The sequence below is a fragment of the Abramis brama genome (genome assembly GCF_963993115.1).
Source record: "Abramis brama genome assembly, chromosome: 12".
NCBI lineage: Eukaryota > Metazoa > Chordata > Actinopteri > Cypriniformes > Leuciscidae > Abramis > Abramis brama.
The window spans coordinates 26155996-26180834 of NC_139974.1; the positions used below are offsets into that span (position 1 = coordinate 26155996).

Genomic DNA, 24839 nt, shown 5'->3' on the forward strand with positions numbered 1-24839 from the left:
AATTACGAAAATTTCCGTACTTGTTCCCCACATACACATACATATCACCGCATTTTAACGTATTTTTATTTATTTTGTATTTAAACACGTCCATAAGCACGTGTAAAGACTAATCATTCGCGACGTTGCCGTGCATTCTGGGAAATGTATTTCCAGAGAGAGGACATTGCTCAAGGGAGAAAAGCTCCACAGCTCGACTGTACTACATTTCCCACAACACAGTGCGAGCACAGTCACCATGTGTAATGTCGCTGCGTCTTGTGGGGAGTTGTGAATGACAGAAGGGACATGAAAGTGTTTGTGGTGTGAAAATCACATCATGCCGGATCTAGTCACTCATGTATGTAACTGTGCATATTTCTATAATATCGTTTCTGTATGTTTAGACAGGAGGACGAGTGAAACTTTGATTCGTTTAGTAGATTAACTTAGACAGTAGACATCCCTTAGCAATGCTAGCGGATTCACTTTTGGTGCCTATCGTAGGATACTTCACACATGTGAAGTTATACTAATATATCTGAGTTTTAAATACGATTTTTAGGAGGTTAGTCTGTGATTATTTCCAGAGTTTCTTTATGAATGTGATTGAGCATGTGCAGATTATGTTTTCCTTAATGTTTTCAGCAGTTCCAGCACCAGTGACGTCATTCTCGATGGGATATTGAAGGTAGAGAAAGTAATCCACGTCAAACTGATATGATACCCGATATTTTTTTTATTAATGTACAGGGTTTGCCTGTTTTCATCCAAAAAATAAGTGAAATCCCATGCTTCAATTGAATTGCAGGCGTCAACACATTGTAATGTACAGTAGAAAATATGGACAAATGTTTATTAGTATTAATACACATTATGCATGTAAATATATGTGCTTCCAATATCAGTGTAACACCAAAATAAATAAATAAAGGTAAATTATGGTAGATGCTGAGATGCTCACAGATGCAGTGGCGTCCGAAAGTCTGAAAAAAATAGTTCAAACGTTTCAATTTTAAATTACATAGATGATTAGTGTCACAAATTTCTTTAATTATATATTTTTAATAATTTTAGTAAAAATATATAATTTATTTCATGTTTCTTTTTTTTCTTTTTTTATCCTTAAAACATATTTCAGGATTTGAATCAAATAATTATAAATTCAATGTCGTCTCAAGCTTTTGCACCCTACTGTATATTGAGCATCTTTAGTACTACTGGCCATCTATTTATATTATAAAGGATCCTTTGTCGATCTGTTTTATCTGTCTAGAATTCTTTTTGGATTTTTTGTGAGATGTATTTATCCATTGTCTTGCGCCCACAGTCAGGCCCCTGTCAGACTGTCTACTTGTTTTTATGCTGACAGACCCTAGTGAGAAGAAGCTTGTTTTGCGATGCAGCGGTTCGTGTGTGCTAGTGTCTTCAGGCAGACTGCTGTCCTGCTGCAGATCTGTCCTCCGTCCTGTAGCCGGACCGCACAGAGACTGCATCCCCCGACCCAGCAGTGCTGGAAACACGCACGATGGCTCAGCAGCTCCAGTGCGCTCTGCTCTCCGGCCTCTCAGAAGAACACCAGCAGTGATCATCTGGTAAACTCAGCTCCAGTGCAGGATGAGCCAGACCCTCTGCAGGACAAATCCATCGGCCTCATTCAGAGATTCAAGAAAACCTTTAAGCAGTATGGCAAAGTCATGATCCCTGTGCACCTGTTGACGTCTACAGTGTGGTTCGGTACATTTTATTATGCTGCAATGAAGTAAGTAGATGATGGATCACAGTTATGTTAATTTAGGTTAGAGGCTAAGATGGCGTATCAGAGTTACTCACTCCACAATAATAACCTGTTAGTCAAATCCACTAACTATTAACTGAGAACCGAGACGCTAGAAAAACTGGATCATGAGCTGTTCACGTGTAAATGTACACTGTGCGGCGCTTCACTCTGAATTACACAATGCATACATTTATTTAAATCACTTTGAGAAACACACTAAGCCATATCGTGATATCTAGAGAGGATGGGGGCTAATGACCAGTTATAAAAAAAAAATTGATAAAATTTATAATATTTTAATAAAAAATACATGTAATATGATTTAAATATGTATACATATTTAAATATAAATAAACTCTTTATTAATATATCGGCCTGCCAGATATATCGGTGTGTTGTTGATGATATTTCATTCTAGTTTATTAAAGTCAAAGAAAGTAAGAAGAAATATGACCAGTATCCCACAAAGAAGCACAACATAAAGTTAAATTCTGACAAAACAAACCGATAAATTAATAAGGAATGTCTGTCAGATTTCCTCATACATTGTAAAAGTCAGTGAGGTGTTGGTTCGCAGGCGGTAATCTGTTGACCAGGTGTCTGTGGGGTTATATAGGTAATTTTCTTTTTGCCTGGTCATTCTGTCTGTATATGGCGTATGCTGGATTGAGGTAAATGGCACACTGGAATGTTTACTCTGCAATACATCTGGCTGAATGTGGGTCACCACTGTCTAGACATTTCAGAAATGTGGGAGGTGGTAATGGATGCTTGAATATGGGCTATTTCATTCACCATGACTTCACCCTGCAGAGAAGCTCTGATTTATCAGTTTGCCTTGTCATACGTTCCCCACTAATCTTCACACTTGAATATTTTAGCTGTTTAAACATTTGATTATTATGTTAAGTGTTGTATTAAGTTGATATCTTTTTTTAAATACTTTTAAAAAACAATTGTTGTTTGCTCTAAATACTTCTTTCTGTTAATACCTATTCTTCATCTGAGTTACCAGCGTTGCAATATCAATATCAAAAATGTCCACTTATTAAATTGATGTGCTTTTTGAAGCTGTTTCACTATTGTGTTTCAGGACAGGTTTTAAATGGATAGTTCACCCAAAAATGAAGATTCTGTCATCATTTACTCCTCAAGTTGTTCCAAGCCTGTATGAATTTCTCTCTTCTGCTGAACACAAAAGATATTTTAAAGAATGTCGGTAACCAAATAGTTGATGGACCCCATTGACTTCCATATACCCATAGCAGAAGAAAGAAATTCATTGAATATGAAATATGAATATTATGAAGAAATATGTTCCACGAAAAAAAGTACGATTTAAAGGTATGAATGACAGAATTTTTGGGTGAACTATCCCTTTAAGAATCTTTTTTTTCTTTTCTTTTTTCTAATGATGGTCTTAAAGAGATAATTTCACCCAGAAATGAAAAGTGTCATCATTTACTCGCCCTTGTGTCATTCATACCTGTAAAACGTACTTTTTTTCGTGGAACATAAAATATTTTTCTTTTTAGAAATGTCTTTTTTTTTTTTTTTTTTTTTTTTTTTCTCCATACAATGGAAGTCAATGCTCAGCAAAATATTCTTCAAAATATGTTTTGTCAAAAATCTTCCACAGAAGAAAGTCATACAAGTTTGGAATGACATGAGGGTGGGTGAATGACAGAATATAATTTTTTGGGTGAATTGTCCTTTTAAGAAAATTTAGACTTTTGATTTAAAAAAAAAAAAAAAATAATAATAATAATAATAATAATATGATTGCTGTCTCTCTTTGTTTGTTTGTTTAGAGGAGTGAATTTGGTGCCATTTCTTGAGTATGTTGGGTTTCCTGACAAGGTTGTGAAACTCCTGGAGAACTCTCAGAGTGGCTATGCACTGACGGCATATGCCATGTACAAGGTGGGCCAAGTTATTTTTTAATAAATAAATTGTTTAAATATAATGATTTACTGATTTACTAATAATTAATCATTTAAGTTATTAATATCACCGAGATGCAAGCAAAATTAAGACAATTTAGGTTCAGTTTTCCTGGACAATTTGTATCATAAAATTGAATAAATAAAATGCATTTTCAGACAGAATCTTTTCACCTACACGACAGCTCATCTGAATTGAACGAATTAGAATGTCATTGGCTTCAAACCTTGTGAGAGTCACTCACTACATGAACAAACTTCTTTTCAGTTCAAGTTAATGTGACGCTGGTGGTTTAATTTTCTTGATCTCCTAAAGATCGCCACACCTGCGAGGTACACCGCGACTCTAGGAGGAACGTCACTGTCCGTGAAGTACCTGAGGAAGCACGGCTACATGTCCACTCCTCCGCCCGTGAAGGAATACCTCCAGGAGAAGATGGAGGAGACCAAAGAGAGGATCTCTGGGAAAATGGAAGAGACCAAGGATCGTTTATCTGAGAGAATGGAGGAAACGAAAGACAAGTTCACCGAAAAACTTCAAGAAACCAAAGACAAAGTGTCTTTCCGAAAGAAAAAGGAATAGGTTTATATACATTTACGACTTTATCTTCCCATAATGTCATGAAGATTCACATTATTTAACAATATAATACACTTTAAGGAAAGCAACCTGTCTTTAGTATTTTTTTAAATATAATGTAGGCTGTATGCTCTACACTCACTGTTCACGTAATAGCCTAAACTATTACAAAAAATGTGGTATTATGATTCATAAATTGACAGTAGATTTTAGAAATATTACAGCACAAAAGTCTATTGAAAGGCATTGGACTTAACTTGAAATACCTTTTAACGGACGAGAGTGTGTTTTCTAAGGAGAACAGCAGGTGTAATGTGCCCAATATTATATATTTAATGCTTTGTTCCCTAACAAATAGCACTGCCTCTTTCAATTCTTGCATATGTTAAATAATGTTTAAGTTATGGATTGAAAACAGTACGGACGTGTCATACAAGTTACTGAGAATGAAATGGTCATATTGTAAAATCTTGGAAATTGATTGTAACTTTAGTTATTATGCAAAGTAGTGTTTGTCAGAAAGTTGTAAATGTACGTTAAGATGTAACACAACTTGTACCGTTGCTTATAATGCAGGGGGAAAAAAATCATAAATTGTCCTGACAGTCATTCTTCAAATCATCAACAGCCTTTACGTCCTGTTTCAAATTCAGTAGATTCCTGCCATATTCATGTTTAATTTATGCAACCTTTATTTTCAGTTGGTACTGTCACATATTTTTCAAAGCCCTGTTTTTGCTTTAAATGAAGGTTGATAATTGAGCTGATTATTCCACAGCAAAGGTCTCTGCTGGTGCAGCACTTGGACTGTTTTAAGTTTGATGGGACTTCGAGGCCTTTTTGTCTGTTGAAGGATGTTCCACCTGGCTGTCAAGAGTAACAATAAACAATAGCGTTTTGATGTGTGTATTAAACATTGAGTTTTTTTTTTTAACATGCACATTGAACACATCACTTAAAAGAACATTTATAACTCATGATGATTAATGATCACCAGTAAAATGAAAATATAAAGGTGCAGTGTTTTATATATTTTTATACTGGCAGTTTTCAGCGTGAATACTTAGTTTATTGCCAGAGCTGTTTGGAAGTGATAATCTTAGTCAAATTGTAAGGCACAACTGGTCATTGGATCTCAACAAGATGGACCCCATGAGGAGGAAGCACATTTTTCTAGGCTAGTCATCTCAGCATGTTTTTTTTTTTAAGTCTTCATCTCAACAGTTTTTTTTTTTTTTTTTTTTTTTGATAGAAGTAACCGTTAGGCCTACAGTTCATTTATTTTGACTTGAGCTGCCTTCACGTGTTATCGAAATGATCGTAAACCGTATAGACCTTATTCACAGAAGCGCCATCTTTGATGTGAATGAAAGCGAGGCTGTGAGGGACAGACATTCATATCATCAATGGGCTGACGCTGTACTGTTATTTAATGCGTTTTTGGATTGTTCTGCTCATGAAACACTAGAAAAATATCTTGAAATTTCAGTTGACAAAAAACTCCCGACAAGCTGTGGAAAATTCTAAGTAATCTAGGAGCTTTATACAGCTTTTTACAGCGGATGCCATTGAAAACACGGCAAGTCTATCCCTCACAGCCTCACTTTCAATACCTGTCATGGCGCTGCTCTGAATAAGGTCTATAGGTGCCCAGTTCCTAGGACATGAACGCCCTCTCAAGTCAAAATTCGAATGCGATGAGCTCGTAATCACGACTTCAGAAGTGGGAAGTAGGAATTTTTCAACAGCAAGTGAAGGCAGCATTAGTTGGACCAACTAACTTTTTACTATTAAATTTAGAAAATGTATGTGAAACTGGTTAATTCACTCAATTTTTTTATTTTTTTTATTTTTTTTTGAAGTGTAAAATTGTTTCACCATATTAAAAATATTTAAACGTAGATGAGTTCAGGGATTAAAGTGAAAAAATTCTTCTGACTGAATTTTTTTTTTAGGCCAAGTCATATTCCTTTACCTTTTTAAATAGTCGAGACCAATAGCGTTTTAAGGGGAGACGTTTTAAACCGCTTTAATATTGCCAGTAGGCGTATCAGTGAACAGTTGCAAAATCAAATGAATAAATAATAAACAGGTTTCTTCACCTAAGTTAGTGCTGCACGATTATTACAAAAATCATAATTGCCGATTATTCCCTTCGAATTTGTAGGCTAATTGCGATTTATTAATTATTATTAACAAGTTTACATTGAATATATATATAAACAAATTTTGTTCAAACATGTTCTAATTTGCCTATATATATACATATATATAGCCTATATATATACATATATATATATACATATACATATATATATATATATATATATATATATATATATATACATACATATACACGTATATATTATATATAGGCAAATTTTAACACGTTTTACACAAAATTTGTTAACACACACAAGTACTTTTCCCCTTTACTTAAATTGTAAGAATATGACTAATAGTAAAGACTAGTACTAATAAATAAACATTATGCTAAAGCTATTTAATAGCAGTCCCAAACTAGTTTTTGTTAATACAATGTTGGTATGAGCCACTACAGTCATTTAAAAATATTTAAAAAAAACACAAAGAAAAATAGTGGCATTTTGGGGTTAATATGGAAACGAGTTACCATGGTGAATACACAATATTAACAATAACTGTTAATGAAACATGGAAACTGCTCCTGGTGAATAGAATGAAAATCATACCGGCATTACTTTTATTTCGTGTAATTTACAACGTAACGGCGTTGCATGCTCGTAGTTTCTTTTGCACTATATACAGTGAGGCGATACAGCGCGCGCCGCCGCATTTGCGCGTGCAATTGAAGAGTGTGCGCTACGAGAACAGGATAACGGCTGACAGGACAAGAAAGTCCGTTTTTCTGAGGTGAAAAACTTTATTTCAGCGTACACTTATGTCACTGCCTGGTAGTTCCTATTGTGCTGGGTTTTCTGAAGTAGTCATTATTCGCCTCTCATAACATAACATGCTCTAAACACGCACGCAGAGTGGAAAAGGAGGAGGGGCGCGGGGAGCAAGGATCACAGCGTAAATTTGAACTATATCGATATATGCGATATGGTCTAATTCCATATCGCATTTCAAAAATATATCGATATATCGCCCAGCCCTACCTGCATTATAAGTGTGTCCATGGTAACTGAAATATAGTTCTCTACCTCAGCGCTCAACTGTAGCCTGACATGCACTTTCCGTGAGCGGTAATTGAAAACCCGGAGTGGACCATCAGCGAAGTGATTACAGAATGCTTAGAGTGGAGAGAGGAACGTGCTTTTGCTCCACTCCAGGCTTTGATCACATCCCCCTCAGCAGGGTGAATACACCTCGTCTTTCCTTAATTTAAGACCTAATCAAACTAAAATTAAGACATTTATTACACTATTTGAGAAATGAAAGCCTATTTACGGCCTTAAAATTATGAAAAGTGAATTTAAGACATTAAGGACAGACTGGAACCCTGCAATTGACGGAAATCCGTCATAGACTTGCTGCAATTAACGGAAATCCGTCGTAGCGACGGAGAACTTTAATCCCTGTGAACTGCAAACGTTGGCAAAATAATAATAATAATTTGCAAAGGGTAGCTTGACTGTTTAAACTTGAGTTTAAAATAATGTGTAGTTTCCCTGTTTGTTTGTTTTTTTACAATGCCTATTTAAATTCTGAATCATTTTTATTCATTATTGGGAAAATTACTTTTTTCACCTATAAAGGAAAGTTTCACATCGCCTTCAGGAGCATAACAGAATTGACAAACACAAAGCACAAAAGAGACTCATTCTGGTTCTTTTCCTCAACTTTAATTGCTCTCTCTAGCCATTTGATGACAGCGAAAGAACAAGCGTGGAATCGTTTCATGAGGGACTACAACAGTATCTGAGCAATAGTTTCATTGTTTAGTTTTTTTCCCCGTGTGTTTATTTTTTATGATTTTTTTTTAATCATTTTTAGTCACCTTTTTCCTGTAAAAGTATTGCAATTACCAGACCTCAAACTGAAAACCGCTGACATCACAATTAAATAGAACAATAAAAATAAAAAGGCGTAAGGACAGCAGTGTTCCTCGCTCACTGAACTGTTTTCTTGTTTAAAAAAAAAAAAAAAAGAGAAAAAAAAAGAAAGGAAAAAAAGTTTGTAGTCCAAAATTTCATAGTCCTGTGATCTCGCTCAAGGCCAATGATGAACAGTGCTGTGGATTCGTCGGAGTTCCAGATCCATGGATCGAGATGCTGAAGTCAGCCAGACAGCCACACGTCAGTCAGGTCAGTCATTCACTCGTTGATTCGTTCATTCAAGCGGGTACAGGGAATAATTACCGAGTGTTCTGGAGAGGCGGATCCTTTTGGTGCGGAGCGAGACTGCTATGCCGAGGAAAATGACAACATGAACATGCAGTAACAATCAGCTATGGGCTGGATTCTCATGTATGCATTTGATGCTCTTTTATATACCACACAACTCGATTATGTGCATTTAAAAAAAGAACAAAATGTTAACCGTACCGTCACCGATCCAATAAAGCCTCACCCTGAGCTTCTATTTGATATGAACCACTAAACCATCTCTCGGGCTGGAGAAAAGGCCTCGTGGGAGCCCAAAAGTCGGCAGTCGGTTCCGTTCGTTTCGATAACTACGGTACAATTACGTCATGCCGTGTTATTTTCTGCGATCGGTCGAGCGTGGTTAATACACGTCCAAACAGCTATAGCAGTCACAAAATAAATTTCAATAAATAAAATGACAAGCGCTGGCATAATAATTCTTTCTCTGGAAGTTACAAAAGCAGCAGCTAGTTATCCTTTATATAACTGCCTCAGAATATTTTAATCACATAACAGATTTGCATTTACTGTATAGGAAAAAAAATATAAGAAGTCTTTTTGTATTTATGTGACCACACTGTAGCATTTCTCTTTGCAAACATTACTCTGTTTTACAAAAAAGACAAAGCACAATTGAAGGCATTCACAAAACTTGATGCCACCGTGTTAAAGTTTTCTTTTTAATATTATCTATACATTATATTACAGTATTAACAATGCTTTCTTGTGGTTTTCTACCCATTGGGTAGGATATGTGCATAATATATTCAAGTTATATACAGCACCGTACAAATAAACAGAGTCCGACTACTGAAAGAAGCACCATAGGAAGTGAGGCACAACAAAGGTGGGGACTTTTGAGTGCAAGTGGGTTTCTATGTCTGCTTAAACATGACTGTTAGGCACCGAATTTGCTCATGTAAATAGTAACATGCAAACCTCTCGGCTGCAAATGTAAAAAATACATTTGGATTTGTTTTCCTAGCACGACTATGACAGCGGAAATGCACTAATGTTAACGAAGAAAACAAAAACGGTTGGTAAGCAAATATAAAGTAATGGGGAAGCGGACATAGGCCTACATACCGAACGAACAACAGCAGCAGCAGTAGCAGCGCATAGCAGCAGCAGCAATACAGTACGAACTCAAACTGCGTGGTCAGAATGAGTGACAGAAGCAGAGCCTATGACAGGAGGCCGTTTCGGAGCCAAAGCGGATGGGTGATAGTAGAATCTTGCTATCTTGCTAGGGGTAAGAAGGTTGTATAAAAGCCTATTTTTGACTTTGACTAAATATCCTTTCAAACTGGTCACTTTAATAAATAGCTAGTTAATAAATAGGTTTTCTATGGTACTTTTTTTAAGGGAAGGCCAAAGACTGATGGTTTACAAAGCTCAGATGTGATCAAAAACACAATCAACATGTCTGAAAGCATTCCAAATGTGTGCCATGTGGTGATGATTGAATACAACTTCAAATAAAGAATAAAGGAAAAAGCGGGATGTACCTCGTCATGATTGGTACACTTTTTGTTTGGATGAAAATCTCAGAACAGATAAAAGAATAAATACTGGTGTTGAATAAACAGACAAATAACAGACAAAATGTGTTCCTGTGCTGCCTTGGAATAAAACGGCATTCCAGGAGATGAAAATAAGGGATAAAATATGAGATCCATATATGATTGTGAACTAAAGTATAGTATGGATAACTGGAAAAAAAAAACTATACGCATGCTTTTTATAGTGGAAAACAAACAGTATGACACACTCATTCAGAAAGGGACAGGATGTGCATAAGACTACAGTTCCCATGATTCCCTTCCATTGGACCCCATGACAATGCTGAAGTGACGTAAGTTTAAAGTGCTACTCGACAGAATGAAAGTGGCGTATGTGTCGTGACTTCCATCTGCAGATATCCATGCCAATATCTCTCACTTGGTCAGTGGAAAAAGTGAACTGGAATTTGAACAACCCTTTTTCTTTAAATAAGTGCCATAATGCAGTTCATTTGTAGAGATTTTAGGCTGGATCAGAGTTCTACATCTCCATTTCAGGAAAACGAAAAACATAAAAAGGAAGGAAATAATTCCCAGGAACCATCAAAGACCTGTGACAGATTGACATATAAAAACTAACTAAGGGTTGCTGTTTCTACTCTTTAGAGAATAAGTGCAACATAAAGACTTTAGTTGTTGTAGTTGTTGTTGTTGTTGTTGTTGTAAGTCACATCCCCAAGATTTAAGATTTTATCATGGCACTCAATTTGGATTTTGATTGATTATGAACAGTTTTTGTGCACAAGTCCTGGAAATGCACACAAACAAATAGAAAATTTCTCAATCCTATGACCTATGTGGTCTCTCACGCAAACAATCTGTGCCAACACGCGTGTTCTTTAAATACATGAAAGCATACAAAACCGAACAAAAAAAAAAGAGATTTAGCCAAGGAGCCCAAACATCCATACAAGGCCCCGAAGTTCTAGCAAAAACTAAACAAAAAAATACAAAAAAATAAACTTTGTAAGCTTGGTTCCGCAATATTCAATTCAAATTGTGCAAGGGGAGTGGTCTAACAGTGAAGCCACTCCCCTTTAGGTCCAGGAGGAAGTACCAGAGAGCACAGATGATGGCACGCACTCTCTATGGCCCTCTCCATGCCTCCTAGTCACACGGGTTTGTCTCGCCGGCTTTCCTTAACCTTGACGAACAGGGTTGTGCTTGCGCCAGGCTGGGGGGAGCGACTGGCTGTCCTCTGGTTGGAGGGTGGTGCATTATTGCTGTGCTGGTGCAGAAAGGAGGCGGAGCCTGGGCACGTCTGACCCATCACCTCGCTATAGGTGGGCGGCGGCCCCTCCACGTGCGAGTTCGAGGCACTCTTGCCAGAGTTGCTGCTTGGGGGCCGTGGCCCGCCTCCGTGCACATAAACGTCTATCAGGTCGCTGTCGAAAATGGTCCGGTTGGGGGGCGCGCGAACGGATGCACGGCTGAGCTCGAGCTGCTGTTCGGGGTCTCTGAGCTGCAGGGTACAGGGGCCCTTGTAGGGCGGCAGCTCCTCGCCATCTGACAGGCAGATGGTGGGCGGCAAGTGGATGTCCTGCTGCAGGTATGGGTAGGTGGGCTGGAAGCGACTGAATCGGTCCCTTTGCATAAATGAAGGTGGGTTGAAGCGCTCTCCGCTCCGTGGCCCATACATCACCTGAACACAGAGAAGAATATATATTCATTAAACCTTTAGAATTTAACCTAAGAATAAATAAAAAGTTAAAAATGTTTTTGTAAACATGCAGCCAGAATAATTACACAATAAATTAACTATACAATCAATATACTATACTTGTCAAAAGGGGTTGGGGTTTGTATGATTTATTATTATTTATTTTTTTAAGAAGTCTCTTTTGGTCACCAATGCTTCATTTATTTGATCAAAAATACAGTAAAAACAGTAATACTATGAAATATGATTCATATTACTTAAAATGTTTATTTTCTATTTGGATATATTTTAAAATGTAATTTATTCCTGTGATGGCAAAGTTGAATTTTCAGCAGCCATTCTGTGTCTCCAGTGTCACAAGATCCTTTGGAAATCATTATAATACACTGATTTGGTGCTCAAGAAACATTTCTTCTTATCTTCAATGCTGAAAACAGTTGTGCAGCTTAATATTGATACATTTGTTTTTTTCAGGATTATTTAATGAATAGAAAGGTCAAAAGAACAGCATTTATTTGAAATAGAAATCTTTTGTAATATGTCTTTACTGTCACTTTTAATTAATTTAACGCATCCTTGCTGAATTAAAGTATTTATTTAAAAAAAAAAATCTTACTGACCCCCAAACTTTTGATCAGTAGTGTATATTTTGTAAAAAACGAATAAAAAAAATTACATGTAGATGTAAAAAAACACATGTAAAACAGATTTTTATTATTATGCAGTGTTATACTGTTGTATATAAATAAAAATAATACTAATGTGTTTATTTAGTGGAAAATATAGTAATTTCAGAGCAAATATTGAAATAGATTAACTGTGTTTGAAAGGGTTAACAATATTGAGCTTTTTGAGCTATTAGCTCTTAGCTATGTTGCCCAGCCCTAAACATGACAATAAAACATTAGAGTAATAAATAACATTATGCAGAAAGGCTGAATAATAGGTCGTGTCAGCTGACTAACCTCAGTGGCTCCTTGTTGCGTCACCAAACTGTCTGTTGGCCATGCACAGCCGTCCTAGTATGATGCAGAAGAGAGAGGGCCGATGTGAGTCATGCATTAAAGACATCACATTAAAAACAACTTCAATTGATGCATTAGAGTTTTGAGTTTGGCTAGAAAACCAAATTTGCTCCAGACATCAGAATACTTGATCTAAATGCACATACAGTAAATATGAGAATACAATAATATATCATGTATTATTAATTCAGGGCTGCTGGTAAATTATGTGGCCTCTGAGAATGCAGCTGTAGAAAATGTGCTGTTCTCTAAATTTATGAGCTTGTTTCTAAATTTAAGAGCTCGGTTCCTTTCATGCTCTGCATCTGTTGCTAAATCACATCGTCACCTTCTTCCTATCTTTTTACGACTCTCTCTCATGCTAGGAGGTGAAATGGACTGCAGTCTAGACGAGCTTGTCTTGGCGTTCCCAAATACAGGACGTAAATCAACATAAAGAACAACCAGGGATGTGCAGAACTACGTAATTCCAAAATCGACTAGTCTGTGGGTTGCCTGAACAACTAGTTAGACTAATAGAAACCCTATATAATTAGGTTGGTTTAGCATTGTGTCCACTTTAAGACATGTTTTATTAATGAAATATGGATAACTGCAACTTTTTCCTCACAGAAAACAGGCCTGTGGATTATAATGCACAGTAAAAAAAAAATTGACTAATGGAGCCAGTTGACCGTCATGACCCATCCCTAGGAACTGCGTTATGCATTTGTGCAGGTGTACCGACACAAAGACCCTGAAGCTGGCACGCACATCGCCGAGTCCCATATGAACACGGTCACAAAGTCACACACATGGTGATCAAACAAAAGAACAGGAACTCTACACCCACTCAGAGCTCACACAGACAGGACACACATGGCGACTGGAGAATCAAACGAACACCCACTCAGAATAAAATTCACACGCACACTTACCGGCTGCATGCCCTCCTCTCGTCTTCGGGCCTGGCTGTGGCGTGTGAGGAAGGCCCAGGCCGACAGCCGATAGTGGTTCAGCAAACAGATGATCACAACTACCATTACAGTCATCACCACAATTATGATTATTATCTGAACAAACTCCAGTTCAGCTGCAAGACAAGAAAACAGAGAGAAAATTATTTGCATATTTCACACAATTGCAAAAAGATTTTTACATTTTCAATAGAAAATGAGTAGTGTTTCCCTGTGCAAAACTCCCTGCTAGGGTGTCGTGGGTGGTTGCCAGGGCAATGCTATGCAGTTGCTAAGATGGTAATTGTCTTCTTATAAAAAAATTAAAAAAATCAAATACCTCACGCAAAACCTCAAAAATGCCCACAATTTCAGGAGATATTATTCAAACAGTGCAAGACAAGTTAGGCATTAAACTTTAGGGGTTACAGTTAATTCAAAATAGTATTAATGATTGCTCTTAATGATTTATAAGCTTTCAGGAACATCAGAGAGGCAGCGTAAAGATAGACAGTTGAATATGGATGGATACAAGTATTGACACAGCAAGCACAACATGTTCTTCATTCTTACCACCAGGGGGCAATAAAATGAACACTTCTGAGAGTATTGAGATTGGGTGTGGGGAACAGACTCAAAAAGTGACGCAACAGACTAATCCACAAAAATGTGATAACATGACATTTCAAATGGCTTTTCTGACCTACATCAAGTCAAGAAGGGAGAAAAAGAGAAAGAGATTTTGGGTCATTTTTATTATTTATAGGACAGGTCAGAGGATATGATGGGGATATGATGCAAGCTAGATTTTAACTTGCACTGCCCACATGAGCAACGCAGCTCAATATGTCAAAGCATGTGCACTTACTGCTAGGCCACAGCTATGATTTTATGAACTGATGATTATGTCATGGGTAGACCTCACACAGTCAAAGGACGGAATTAATATTTTATGTTTCTCGTCATACTTCCTCTTCACAGAGGTGCATGTATTGGGAATCCTTTGAAAGGAATGCCTGAATGAACATGACAGTCTCCTCTTAATATCCTGTTTTAGACTTCTCCAGCAAATTGCACTAGTGTAAAAAAGGGAGCAGAAATGTTGTTACAAACAGGGTAGACCTCTCTTTCAACCTCCTGCTGACCACAGCCCACCCTGCCGACACACTTTCACACACAGATGGACCCAGTCAATACAGACTTGTTCTGCAGTCACATGAAAATCATGTAGAAATGTGCCACACGTATATTCAGAGAAATCTTGTTATCCCTGCTGCCCACTGAGGAACTCCCACAATTCACTCTGACACATGAAGGTTTATGTTTTGAGACAATGGAAAAACTGCTGCAAAGCTGCGGTACTAAAGTAAACCCTTACACGAACAACATTAGCTGTCTAACACAATCTACACTGATGTTAAGGGTAATCATTTTCCAACCCTTCGACTATGACATCAGCAACGCACAATGGACTTTGGTTTACGCAGGAAAGAAGATCTGAATGAAATGGGTGCTTTGATGGCTCTCTCCAAGAAGCTACAAACTCAAATTCATCCTCTTTAAATTTAGCATGCAATGAAAACTCACCTCATCTATTTTTCAAACGCCTGTCATAGATCTTATTGTGAACAATTTGTCCACATATATTTAATGTTTAATCAAAATGTCACAGCTGGATCTTCCGGTGAAAAACATCAGACTTCTCTCTGGTGACATATGCCGGACTTCTCCAATAATTTAGTTTGCTTAAACCCGCCTCTGCAAGCTCACGTTCATCTGCCTCCACTTTTGATTGCAATGTCCACATCTCAAAATCCAATCAACAACCAATGCACAAAACCAAGTCCCTGCCCTACATTTTTTTCTTTTTTGATAATCCATTACATTTGGATGCATGTCATAAATAATGGAAAATAACATGGAAGAAAATATCTGCTTCTTTCATTGCGATTTAAAAAAAATTAAATTAAATTAAATCAATCAATCTCAATAAACTACTTGTCAGTTGTTGAACAACTAGTCATCCATCCTGAGATGTCCAGTTAATAGTTTCTATAGGTGAGCCGTTTGAAAATTGAGTTACTATCATTTCCATCATGATCACTTTCTCTCTAAAGCAGAAAGGCCGTTCCCAGGATGCAGTTGGGCCATGTAGTGGCATTGTTAAATAAGCTGCATTGGCGCTGGCTCTTTGCCATGACTCCTCTGGAGAGAGTGCTTGCAAGACAAGACCCCATCTGTTGAGGGCTTGGAGGAGAGGACCAGAGACCAGACACATCCCAGGAGTTAACCCAACATAGGAGATAAAACGGCCCAAATCTGCTGCCCATAACCGGATTACGGCCTGGACCAGATCCAAGAGACAGACAACTGGTGGTAGATTGGGGGTGGAGCAAACATGTTGTAACTGACACACCTCTGAGATATTAAGTTTGTAATCTCTGCCAACCTACAGTACCAGGCACAGCTCTAGCACCATTCCCCCATCCAGGACTGCCCACTGCCGCTGTAACACAGTGTAACAGTTTTCTCATCAGAGTAGCCTCAATCTATCCTCCTTCAAAATGGCTTATTCGGACCCAAACAACCCAATGTGCAAACAACAGATGATGGCATCTAATATGGTCAAAATAGACTAGTCAGGTTTTGAAAACAATGCTGAGTGCAGATATACAGTCCATCCAATAGGTTGTATGTCCTTTGGTCATGTCTAATTTTCAGAACTGAAATGTTTTGCTCACTCAAACTGTTTTGGAAATATACCTTTTTCAATGTTTTGCCAGCTAAACAATAGACACCTGTATAAACTGTCCATCTATCCCTCACAGTCCTGCTTTAATTTGTCAAATTAAATATGGCGTCTAACCTTACTAGGGTCCATTAAAAGCAGGTGTGTAATTAGTGCGTCGGGCCCTTATTGGTTGTAGCCAAATTAGCTACTGCTCGGATAACAATGCAACTGAATTCAATGTGACTTGTGAGTCATCAGAACAGTTTATTTTTTATCTCTTTGCCAAGAGTGCAAGTTACATAAACTTGTAATCCTTATATAAAATCATATTGCTTGAGCTTTGTTTAACCTTCCCTGTGCTAATCGGAGGGCTCAAGAGTCTAAGTCAGACGTGACGGCATCCCGGAAGATCTGTTAATGTGTTATGATTACAGACACAAACCCCAGACAGAGCAGACACAACAAACCGTCGTCAGCCTGTTTGCAACAGGGCAGAAATGTAAACAGGCTGTGATAATGTGGCAACAACTGCACAACAGCAAGCCTTAGAGCGAGGGAGAGAGGCAGCTGGGCTAATTCGGGTTAGCCTTATGTGGACTCTCTGAGATTAGACAGCTCAATCCTCTTACCACTACGTATGCTGCCCCATTGTGTTGTTATAGCTAAGAGGAGATATGCACTAACACCTGTCACAGAGCCTCTAACAGACTCTTAGGTAAACTGGAACTTCGGTGAATGTTGTTCAAGCAGTCGTCACCTCGTCTCTAAGGTCGGAAAAAGACCTGGCTGCGCAGAAGTGTGCTAAAAGCTGTGAGGCCGCTCTGTTCTGTGGAGGCCATTCCATTTCTGAGCTGAAGGAAATGGAGGAGGCATTACATAAGCCTATCTGAAACTTTTTCCCCCCTTTCTCTCTCTCTTTTTTATACTGTGCACACAAGCTGCAAAGACAACCAAGTCTGGCCTCCAGATCTATATTTCATGAAGCCATTTCCTGTTTCCTCCTCTCCGCAGTTTCATAACAGAAGGAAAACAGCTGTGCTCTCACGATCTGGGAGTAAAGAAACGGAGAGGGTGGAGGAGGAGGGGGAGAGAGAGGCTGGAGAATGGGGACTGCTGCTCACTGCCAGCCATCTGTGCTCCGTCTCCAAATGTCTCTCCGGTACAGTACTATTCTCATGGAGTCGGGCACAGTATGTGGAGATCATGTCATGAGTGATCCAACAGTTGAACTCACAGCAGTGAGGGAAAGTTCTTAGACTGGGCTTTGAATTCCTACCAAAGCACACATTACACAACAGATTTCCACGGGAAAGATTGTGTGTGTGCGCGGTGAACGACTAATTTCCAAGTGACTTCATCGACATGGCAAGACAGCGAAGATGAGAGAAAAACATTGAAAGTTTCCTTGCGTCCTCTCTAGTTTGGGCCAGCTTGTGGTGCAGTGAGTACAAACAACACTAAAAGTGAGCATCCCCAGTAGATCCCATGCAACAACTGGACATGCATAAAGCCATCAGCCACCCATGTGGGCACTTATGACTGTAGGTTGTACCGGTAACAGGAGAAAAACTGAGATGGACAGTCATAACAGCACTGCTTCATCAAGCACAAGCCTTAATGTAGTTAACCATCCATTCAGCCACGTCACAGCATTCACCAGACAACAAAGGCATTATGGGAACTTAAGAGGGGACGCATTTCCCCCTCCTCCTTTGTTATCTGAGTTGTCCCATCAGAATGCCAGACAAAAGGAAAGGGCACATGCCAGACGCACATGTGCGATGGAGACTTGAAAGACGGCAGGTTTCACCCAGAAACACAATCATAAGGGAAGCCTGAACCTGGTGCAGTAAATGTCCCTTTCTGGAACATTCCCTAGCAACATACTATGAGTCATTTTATGAGAGGCTGTGGAAGGGGCAAATTAACGAAAGAAAGCCAGAAAAGAAATGTCTGTGGAAGGACGATAGACCAAAGTATTGCTATTTCAGTAAATATTTGCAGGCTTCAACAGTGTGTGGGGCTTATTCTATTTAGAAAAGAAAGAAAGAGGCATTTAAGCATTGTGGAATTTTCCCGTTTTTCTGTTTTGGGGAAACTGAGAGAAAGGGGAGGGAGAGCTTGTGAAGTCTTTCACCAGAGCAGCCCTTTTCTTGTGTGACAGACATTTTCCATTCACACACAAGGTGTATAAAAAACGCAAGAGACGGAGTGCAAGAGAGACTGAGAGAATGTGGGAGACAGAGGAAAGAAAAGAGAGAAAGTAAGGACACTTCAATAAACTGAGTCTCATGGAACAAATGAGATCAGAGAACAACTCAAAGAGCCACCCAAAAAAACAAAGACGGGCCAAATCTACGAACTTGAGGCACACCATAATCAATCAATGAGTTAAAAATGAACCCCGCTATCTAACGCATGGTCTTTCACAGTGGGAGAGATAGCAGGAAGTGTGATGGAGAACTAGGGTGATTTAATCGTACCAGTGGCAGGAGCTGTTCATCTGTGCCTCGCTAGCAAAGCGGCACTGTCACCTAAGCAGGGCGCAAGCCACTGACCTCGCTCTCTAATCTGAGATAAAGCTCTCGTATTAAAGAGACGCCCCATTAGGGCGCCAGACACGTCTAGACTCCCCATGCCATAACACCCACTTTTCTTTAATTATTTAACCTCCTCGTAAGACTGTACAAGATAAGCTCTGCCTGGGCCCAGACGCCACCTGCTACAGAGTCCCCCTACACCCACCCCCAACCTGCAGCTCATTTCATCCCACCGGTGACGCCGACTTACCACAAATATTGTTTTACACCCCTCTCCTCCTCTTCTTCTTCAATTCGACACCCCCTTCTCTTCCTCCTCCACCTCTCACTACCGTTCGCCCAGGCAGATTGAGTCATATCCCCTTGAAACTGGACCCAGCTCTGGGTTTAGTTCTTCATCAAATAGTGTTTGGTACATGATGTTCTCTCTGTAGTTCTGACGGCATGACAGAGCTCTTCAAGCACTCTACGATGCAACAGCATGTGTACGCACAACAGACAAATGCTGCATACAACATACATTGTCCAATAGAAACTAGAGCTTCACGATTAATCGTTAAACGAATGTGATTTCAATTCAAACATCTACACGATCTTACTCCTAAATGACCATTCGGATGTCTATTAAACCTTTGACAAGTACGATCACACTGGAACATTCAATTCTGCTTTGGCACTGCTGCTGACCCAGAGCGAGCATTTGTCATGTTAAGGTATGAATCGGCTTCACAAACAGTATTTTAAACTACATAGTATCATTATTTCTGTTATAATAATTTAAATTATCACAGAAGTACTTTGATAAAAGTCTATAGTTCAGATAAATACTACGGTAGCGATCAAAATAGAGGAAATCACCTTTTGAAAGTAACTTGACGCTTCAAACAAGGGTTGTATCAATTACATCATTATACTAGTAGGTGTGTTTGAATCAAGTCATTAAATCATTCATTCAATAGATTTGTTCATAATCACTGATTTATCCAGTAATGAAACAACTGAAGTCTTTATGAATGAGTAATTAAATCATTCATTCAAACCAAAATTTTAAAAAATAATTCAAAATTATTTAAATAGTTTTTAATATAGTCTGCAGCTGTTAACATTTTGTCAGAACCTCTAGTAAATTACATGTTATTTTGTTCCGTTGTCTATTCAAAATCTCTATTTTAAACAACAACAACAACAAGAAAAGTCATGATTCTCAACTAGTCAAGAATCGTGCAGCTCTAATAGAAACATTTGGTTCCTGTGCAAACAAAGCACTGACGGACTGCACAACAATACCAGGAACATGTATTAAGAAAAAAAAAGGAAATTTTAATTTCACTTGGATTTTAAATTGGTTAACATGCTGCAGAGAAGGAAACAACACAACACAATAGCAGAAACAACACAAACACATTTGCATATTCTGAACTGCACTGATATCAATAAGCCAAACTCTCATATTTGGATCAAAAGATTAAATTGCCATAGTTACCCTCATTTTAAAAGCTCCATTTTCCTCCATTTTGTTTATCTTCTCTGAATGAACCGAACAACATAAATGATTGGAGAGCAAATGGCTTGGTGGCTCTTACAACAGACACAAGTGACACAGAGCAAATTGCTCTCAAATATGCATGTGTCACACTGCCAAACCCCAGACAAACTCTACTTTTCCAAAGAGATAATGGAAATTATCACAGAGGGAAACCATAAAGAAAGAACACTAAACCTTGCTAGCTTTAGTCCAGGCAGGGGAATGTCTTCTAAACATAGCACTGAGAGACTCATAGAATAACTGCAAACATCAAGTCAACAACATGATGATTATGACTGGGTTCAGCATGTGACTTCACTGACTGCTGTAATATGAGATGTGAAGGTAAGAGCCCATCCAATCTGAACACTGACTCACTAGATTAACACACATACAACCCCTCGGCCTCCATGCACTCCCTGAGGAACACACTACATCCAGTGCATCATCTCCTACGCAGCTGCACGGCCATACACGCACAGAGAATGAGTGGTTGATGAACAGGACCAAAAAAACCCCAAAAAAAACAAGACCTGGCAATAAAATCCAAGACAGACTAAACATCCTGACCATGCCCTTCTTGATCACAGAATGGATATAATTCTCATCTTGGATGCTGACTGGTCAATACAGCATTCCAGTCGTGCTAAAATATCTCATATAGTAACATCTATGACGTGAAACACCAGTTCATTGCGCAGCACCAAAAAAGGCCAACTATCAACCTTAGTTTTCATATTTTCATGTAAGAGACTATATCTTCCAACAGAAAAATATCACTTCATGAATTTGCTTTTTACTTTATAAAAGCAATACGTCACAAACTTGTGCTATATTGTGATTGTCATTACTTTAGGGGTTGCAGTTACTTCACAGCTCATCACGCCTTAGGAGCCATTCACACAGAGAACATTTTTCCATTCCACTGCGCTACTTTTACATTTTTTTTCAATGTAAATGTGCTAGATGGATGTCTTTAATCATTGCGCCTTGCATCTTTTGCTGCATCTCTTGCAGGACACGGCATTCTAAAAACGCGGTGCTCAAGTTGTCTTTTCTTTTTTTCTTTTTTTTTTTACTCGTCTCTGGACCTTGCATTTTTTCCATTACACTTACTTGCAACTCGTGTTTTTAACAGCAAAAATGCCTTCTGCGTGGACCAGTCCTTACAATGCTCTTTAGCTGTGACTATACTGGCATCCTATCGTACACTTTTGGTTAAGAATCCATGAGGACAAAATATATTGACAGGTAAAAACAACACATTAATTGTCTGGTCATTCACTTATGTCCCAGTGTAGAAATCGATATTAGATTCTATAACTGCATGTTACAAGCCACTTGCAGGATACTTTGTAAACAGTATTGTGTGACATGTTGGGTCAAGGAAAGTACTAAAAACAATTTACTTCTTGCTACCAGCCAAATGTAGGTGATTAGAGAACATTTGCAAGCCATTAATAGATCTTAGCTTCCATGAAACTGTGTTCTGCATTTTTTTCAACAGAAATATTTTTGTCCTTAAGACAGCTGTTAGCAGTTTTTTTCTTGTCATCAAACAGTCAGGCAGTGGTGAACCAATCTTACTCTTTCAGTAAAACTGCACCTGTCACAAAAACATGAGGACAGACAGTGAATTTGTTACTCATATATCGGCTTAATTTGAGAAATATTCTATATACATGTCACCACATGGAGTTCTGAAGGGAAATAAAAAGGTCAAATTTTAACCTGCATTTGGCAGTTGTTGAGTGTTTTTTGGACCCTGTTTATATGTAACATAACATCTAATATAACATAGGCAGCATCATATACAGTGAGGAAAATAAGTATTTGAACACCCTGCTATTTTGCAAGTTCTCCCACTTAGAAATCATGGAGGGGTCTGAAATTGTCATCGTAGGTGCATGTCCACTGTGAGAGACATAATCTAAAAAAAAAAATCCAGAAATCACAATGTATGATTTTTTAACAATTTATTTGTATGATACAGCTGCAAATAAGTATTTGAACACCTGAGAAAATCAATGTTAATATTTGGTACAGTAGCATTTGTTTGCAATTACAGAGGTCAAACGTTTCCTGTAGTTTTTCACCAGGTTTGCACACACTGCAGGAGGGATTTTGGCCCACTCCTCCACACAGATCTTCTCTAGATCAGTCAGGTTTCTGGGCTGTCGCTGAGAAACACGGAGTTTGAGCTCCCTCCAAAGATTCTCTATTGGGTTTAGGTCTGGAGACTGGCTAGGCCACGCCAGAACCTTGATATGCTTCTTACAGAGCCACTCCTTGGTTATCCTGGCTGTGTGCTTCGGGTCATTGTCATGTTGGAAGACCCAGCCTCGACCCATCTTCAATGCTCTATCTGAGGGAAGGAGGTTGTTCCCCAAAATCTCGCAATACATGGCCCCGGTCATCCTCTCCTTAATACAGTGCAGTCGCCCTGTCCCATGTGCAGAAAAACACCCCCAAAGCATGATGCTACCACCCCCATGCTTCACAGTAGGGATGGTGTTCTTGGGATGGTACTCATCATTCTTCTTCCTCCAAACACGTTTAGTGGAATTATGACCAAAAAGTTCTATTTTGGTCTCATCTGATCACATGACTTTCTCCCATGACTCCTCTGGATCATCCAAATGGTCATTGGCAAACTTAAGACGGGCCTTGACATGTGCTGGTTTAAGCAGGGGAACCTTCCGTGCCATGCATGATTTCAAACCATGACGTCTTAGTGTATTACCAACAGTAACTATTTTATTTTTCAGTAACTATTAACTATTTTTTATCTAATTCAGGATAATAAATGGAGTGGAGGTGGACATTTTAATTCAAGGCAGACTAACAGGTCTTTGAGGGTCAGAATTCTAGCTGATAGACAGGTGTTCAAATACTTATTTGCAGCTGTATCATACAAATAAATAGTAGTAAATAAATCATATATTGTGATTTCTGGATTTTTTTTTTTTAGATTATGTCTCTCACAGTGGACATGCACCTACGATGACAATTTCAGACCCCTCCATGATTTCCAAGTGGGAGAACTTGCAAAATAGCAGGGTGTTCAAATACTTATTTTCCTCACTGTATATCTAACAGTCTTGTGTGATCTGATGTCCCCAGAATGTGTGTATGTGAAGTTTTAGCTCAAACTACCACACAGATCAGTTTTTATAGCATGTCAAAATTGCCATTATAGCATGTCAAAATTGTGCAAAAAAATGTGCCGTTTTGTGTGTGTCCCTTTAAATGCAAATAAACTGCTGCTCCCGGCCCCCTTTCAAGAAGAGGGCGGAGCTTCCAGAGCTCATACCGGCAACAAAACAGGACAATCTCACGCACTGAAAATGTCAGTACCAGTGTTCGGTTCGAATTGTAGTTGGACTACAGAGCCAGATAATATATGCTGCATGGAGATATAACAGGTATAGTTTAATTACGTGGTTATAACTTATGTTGTCATCTTGCTTTTGTCCACTATTAGTAACAAGCCTGTTGTAGCGGACCCCGTCCGAATGATGGCCAAAACTGTACTGATGAGTTTTATGAAGTTAATTGTACATCACACTAAAGATGAAGCGTCCGTTTGCACTCCAGAAAATTACACAAAATTAATTACAGTAAACAAATGGAGAAAACGGCGGACTGTGTACAGCTCACTGAGGGTGGGGGTCTATGCTAATACGCCAGAGTCCATCAGCAGTATTTTGCAGTATACGTATTTTGTGACGTCATAAAAGTTAGAATCTACAAACGACTTGTTCTGAGACAGTGCTTAAGATTTATGGGGATTAAAAAAAATGGAGCGGGAGAATTTTTATCATTATTGGGTGGTTGTGTACACTCTCTGCCAACACACATTTATGTTCAAACATCATGTAAAAGTGAATTTTGCATAATAGGTCCCGTTTAAATAAAATGTAAATATTTAGATAATAGAAATGAAAGGTGAAATGTCTGTTCCTAGACAGACCAACTGCTGACTTGATCTTAATAAAATTAGGCTCCCCATTCTTAGTTTGGGGTCAGGCGCCGAAAGGGGTGACCGACATAATCAGATCCCAGACTGACTTTCAAATGGGGGTCTGGACACATCCCTCATCCAAAATACCAGCCACACGACAACAAAGCTTTAATGTGATGAAGGTTTAATGTTGCTATAAGATATATGTAAAATATATGATAAACTCTAAAATATCATGTGAAAATAAATTAATATACAGTAAATAC

General features: G+C 38.5%; 2 protein-coding genes across 6 annotated transcripts in view; one reads left to right on the forward strand and one right to left on the reverse strand.

The window, feature by feature from the left end:
- The first annotated feature begins 199 nt into the window (after positions 1 to 199).
- fam210aa (family with sequence similarity 210 member Aa) lies at positions 200 to 5183 on the forward strand. Of its 4 annotated transcripts, none has more exons than XM_084132066.1 (5): positions 200 to 340; positions 631 to 670; positions 1310 to 1741; positions 3571 to 3682; positions 4019 to 5183. In XM_084132066.1, exons 3-5 carry the CDS (start codon positions 1380 to 1382, stop codon positions 4283 to 4285), a joined length of 741 nt encoding a protein of 246 aa, XP_083988192.1. In that variant the 5' UTR covers positions 200 to 340; positions 631 to 670; positions 1310 to 1379; the 3' UTR covers positions 4286 to 5183. The 4 variants fall into 4 exon arrangements, with proteins under 4 accessions (XP_083988192.1, XP_083988193.1, XP_083988191.1 ...); XM_084132067.1 differs by having other exon boundaries at positions 207 to 340; positions 628 to 670; XM_084132065.1 differs by having other exon boundaries at positions 207 to 340; positions 628 to 670; positions 1352 to 1741.
- A 2904-nt stretch (positions 5184 to 8087) lies between these two features.
- Positions 8088 to 24839, reverse strand: part of ldlrad4a (low density lipoprotein receptor class A domain containing 4a) — a 95642-nt gene continuing 78890 nt past the window's right edge. For both annotated transcript variants that reach the window (XM_084132068.1, XM_084132069.1), the window contains 3 exons: positions 13796 to 13950; positions 12819 to 12872; positions 8088 to 11835 (listed from right to left, as the gene is read on the reverse strand). In XM_084132068.1, coding sequence (XP_083988194.1) covers positions 11305 to 11835; positions 12819 to 12872; positions 13796 to 13950 — 740 coding nt within the window. In that variant the 3' untranslated portion in view covers positions 8088 to 11304. The remainder of the gene's footprint in view (positions 11836 to 12818; positions 12873 to 13795; positions 13951 to 24839) is intronic.

Coding starts and splice junctions, on each gene's coding strand:
- fam210aa (XM_084132066.1), top strand. CDS start 1,380: ATGCAGCGGTTCGTGTGTGCTAGTGTCTTCAGGCAGACTGCTGTCCTG. Junction 1,742..3,570: donor TTTTATTATGCTGCAATGAA/GTAAGTAGATGA, acceptor TTGTTTGTTTAG/AGGAGTGAATTTGGTGCCAT. Junction 3,683..4,018: donor CGGCATATGCCATGTACAAG/GTGGGCCAAGTT, acceptor GATCTCCTAAAG/ATCGCCACACCTGCGAGGTA.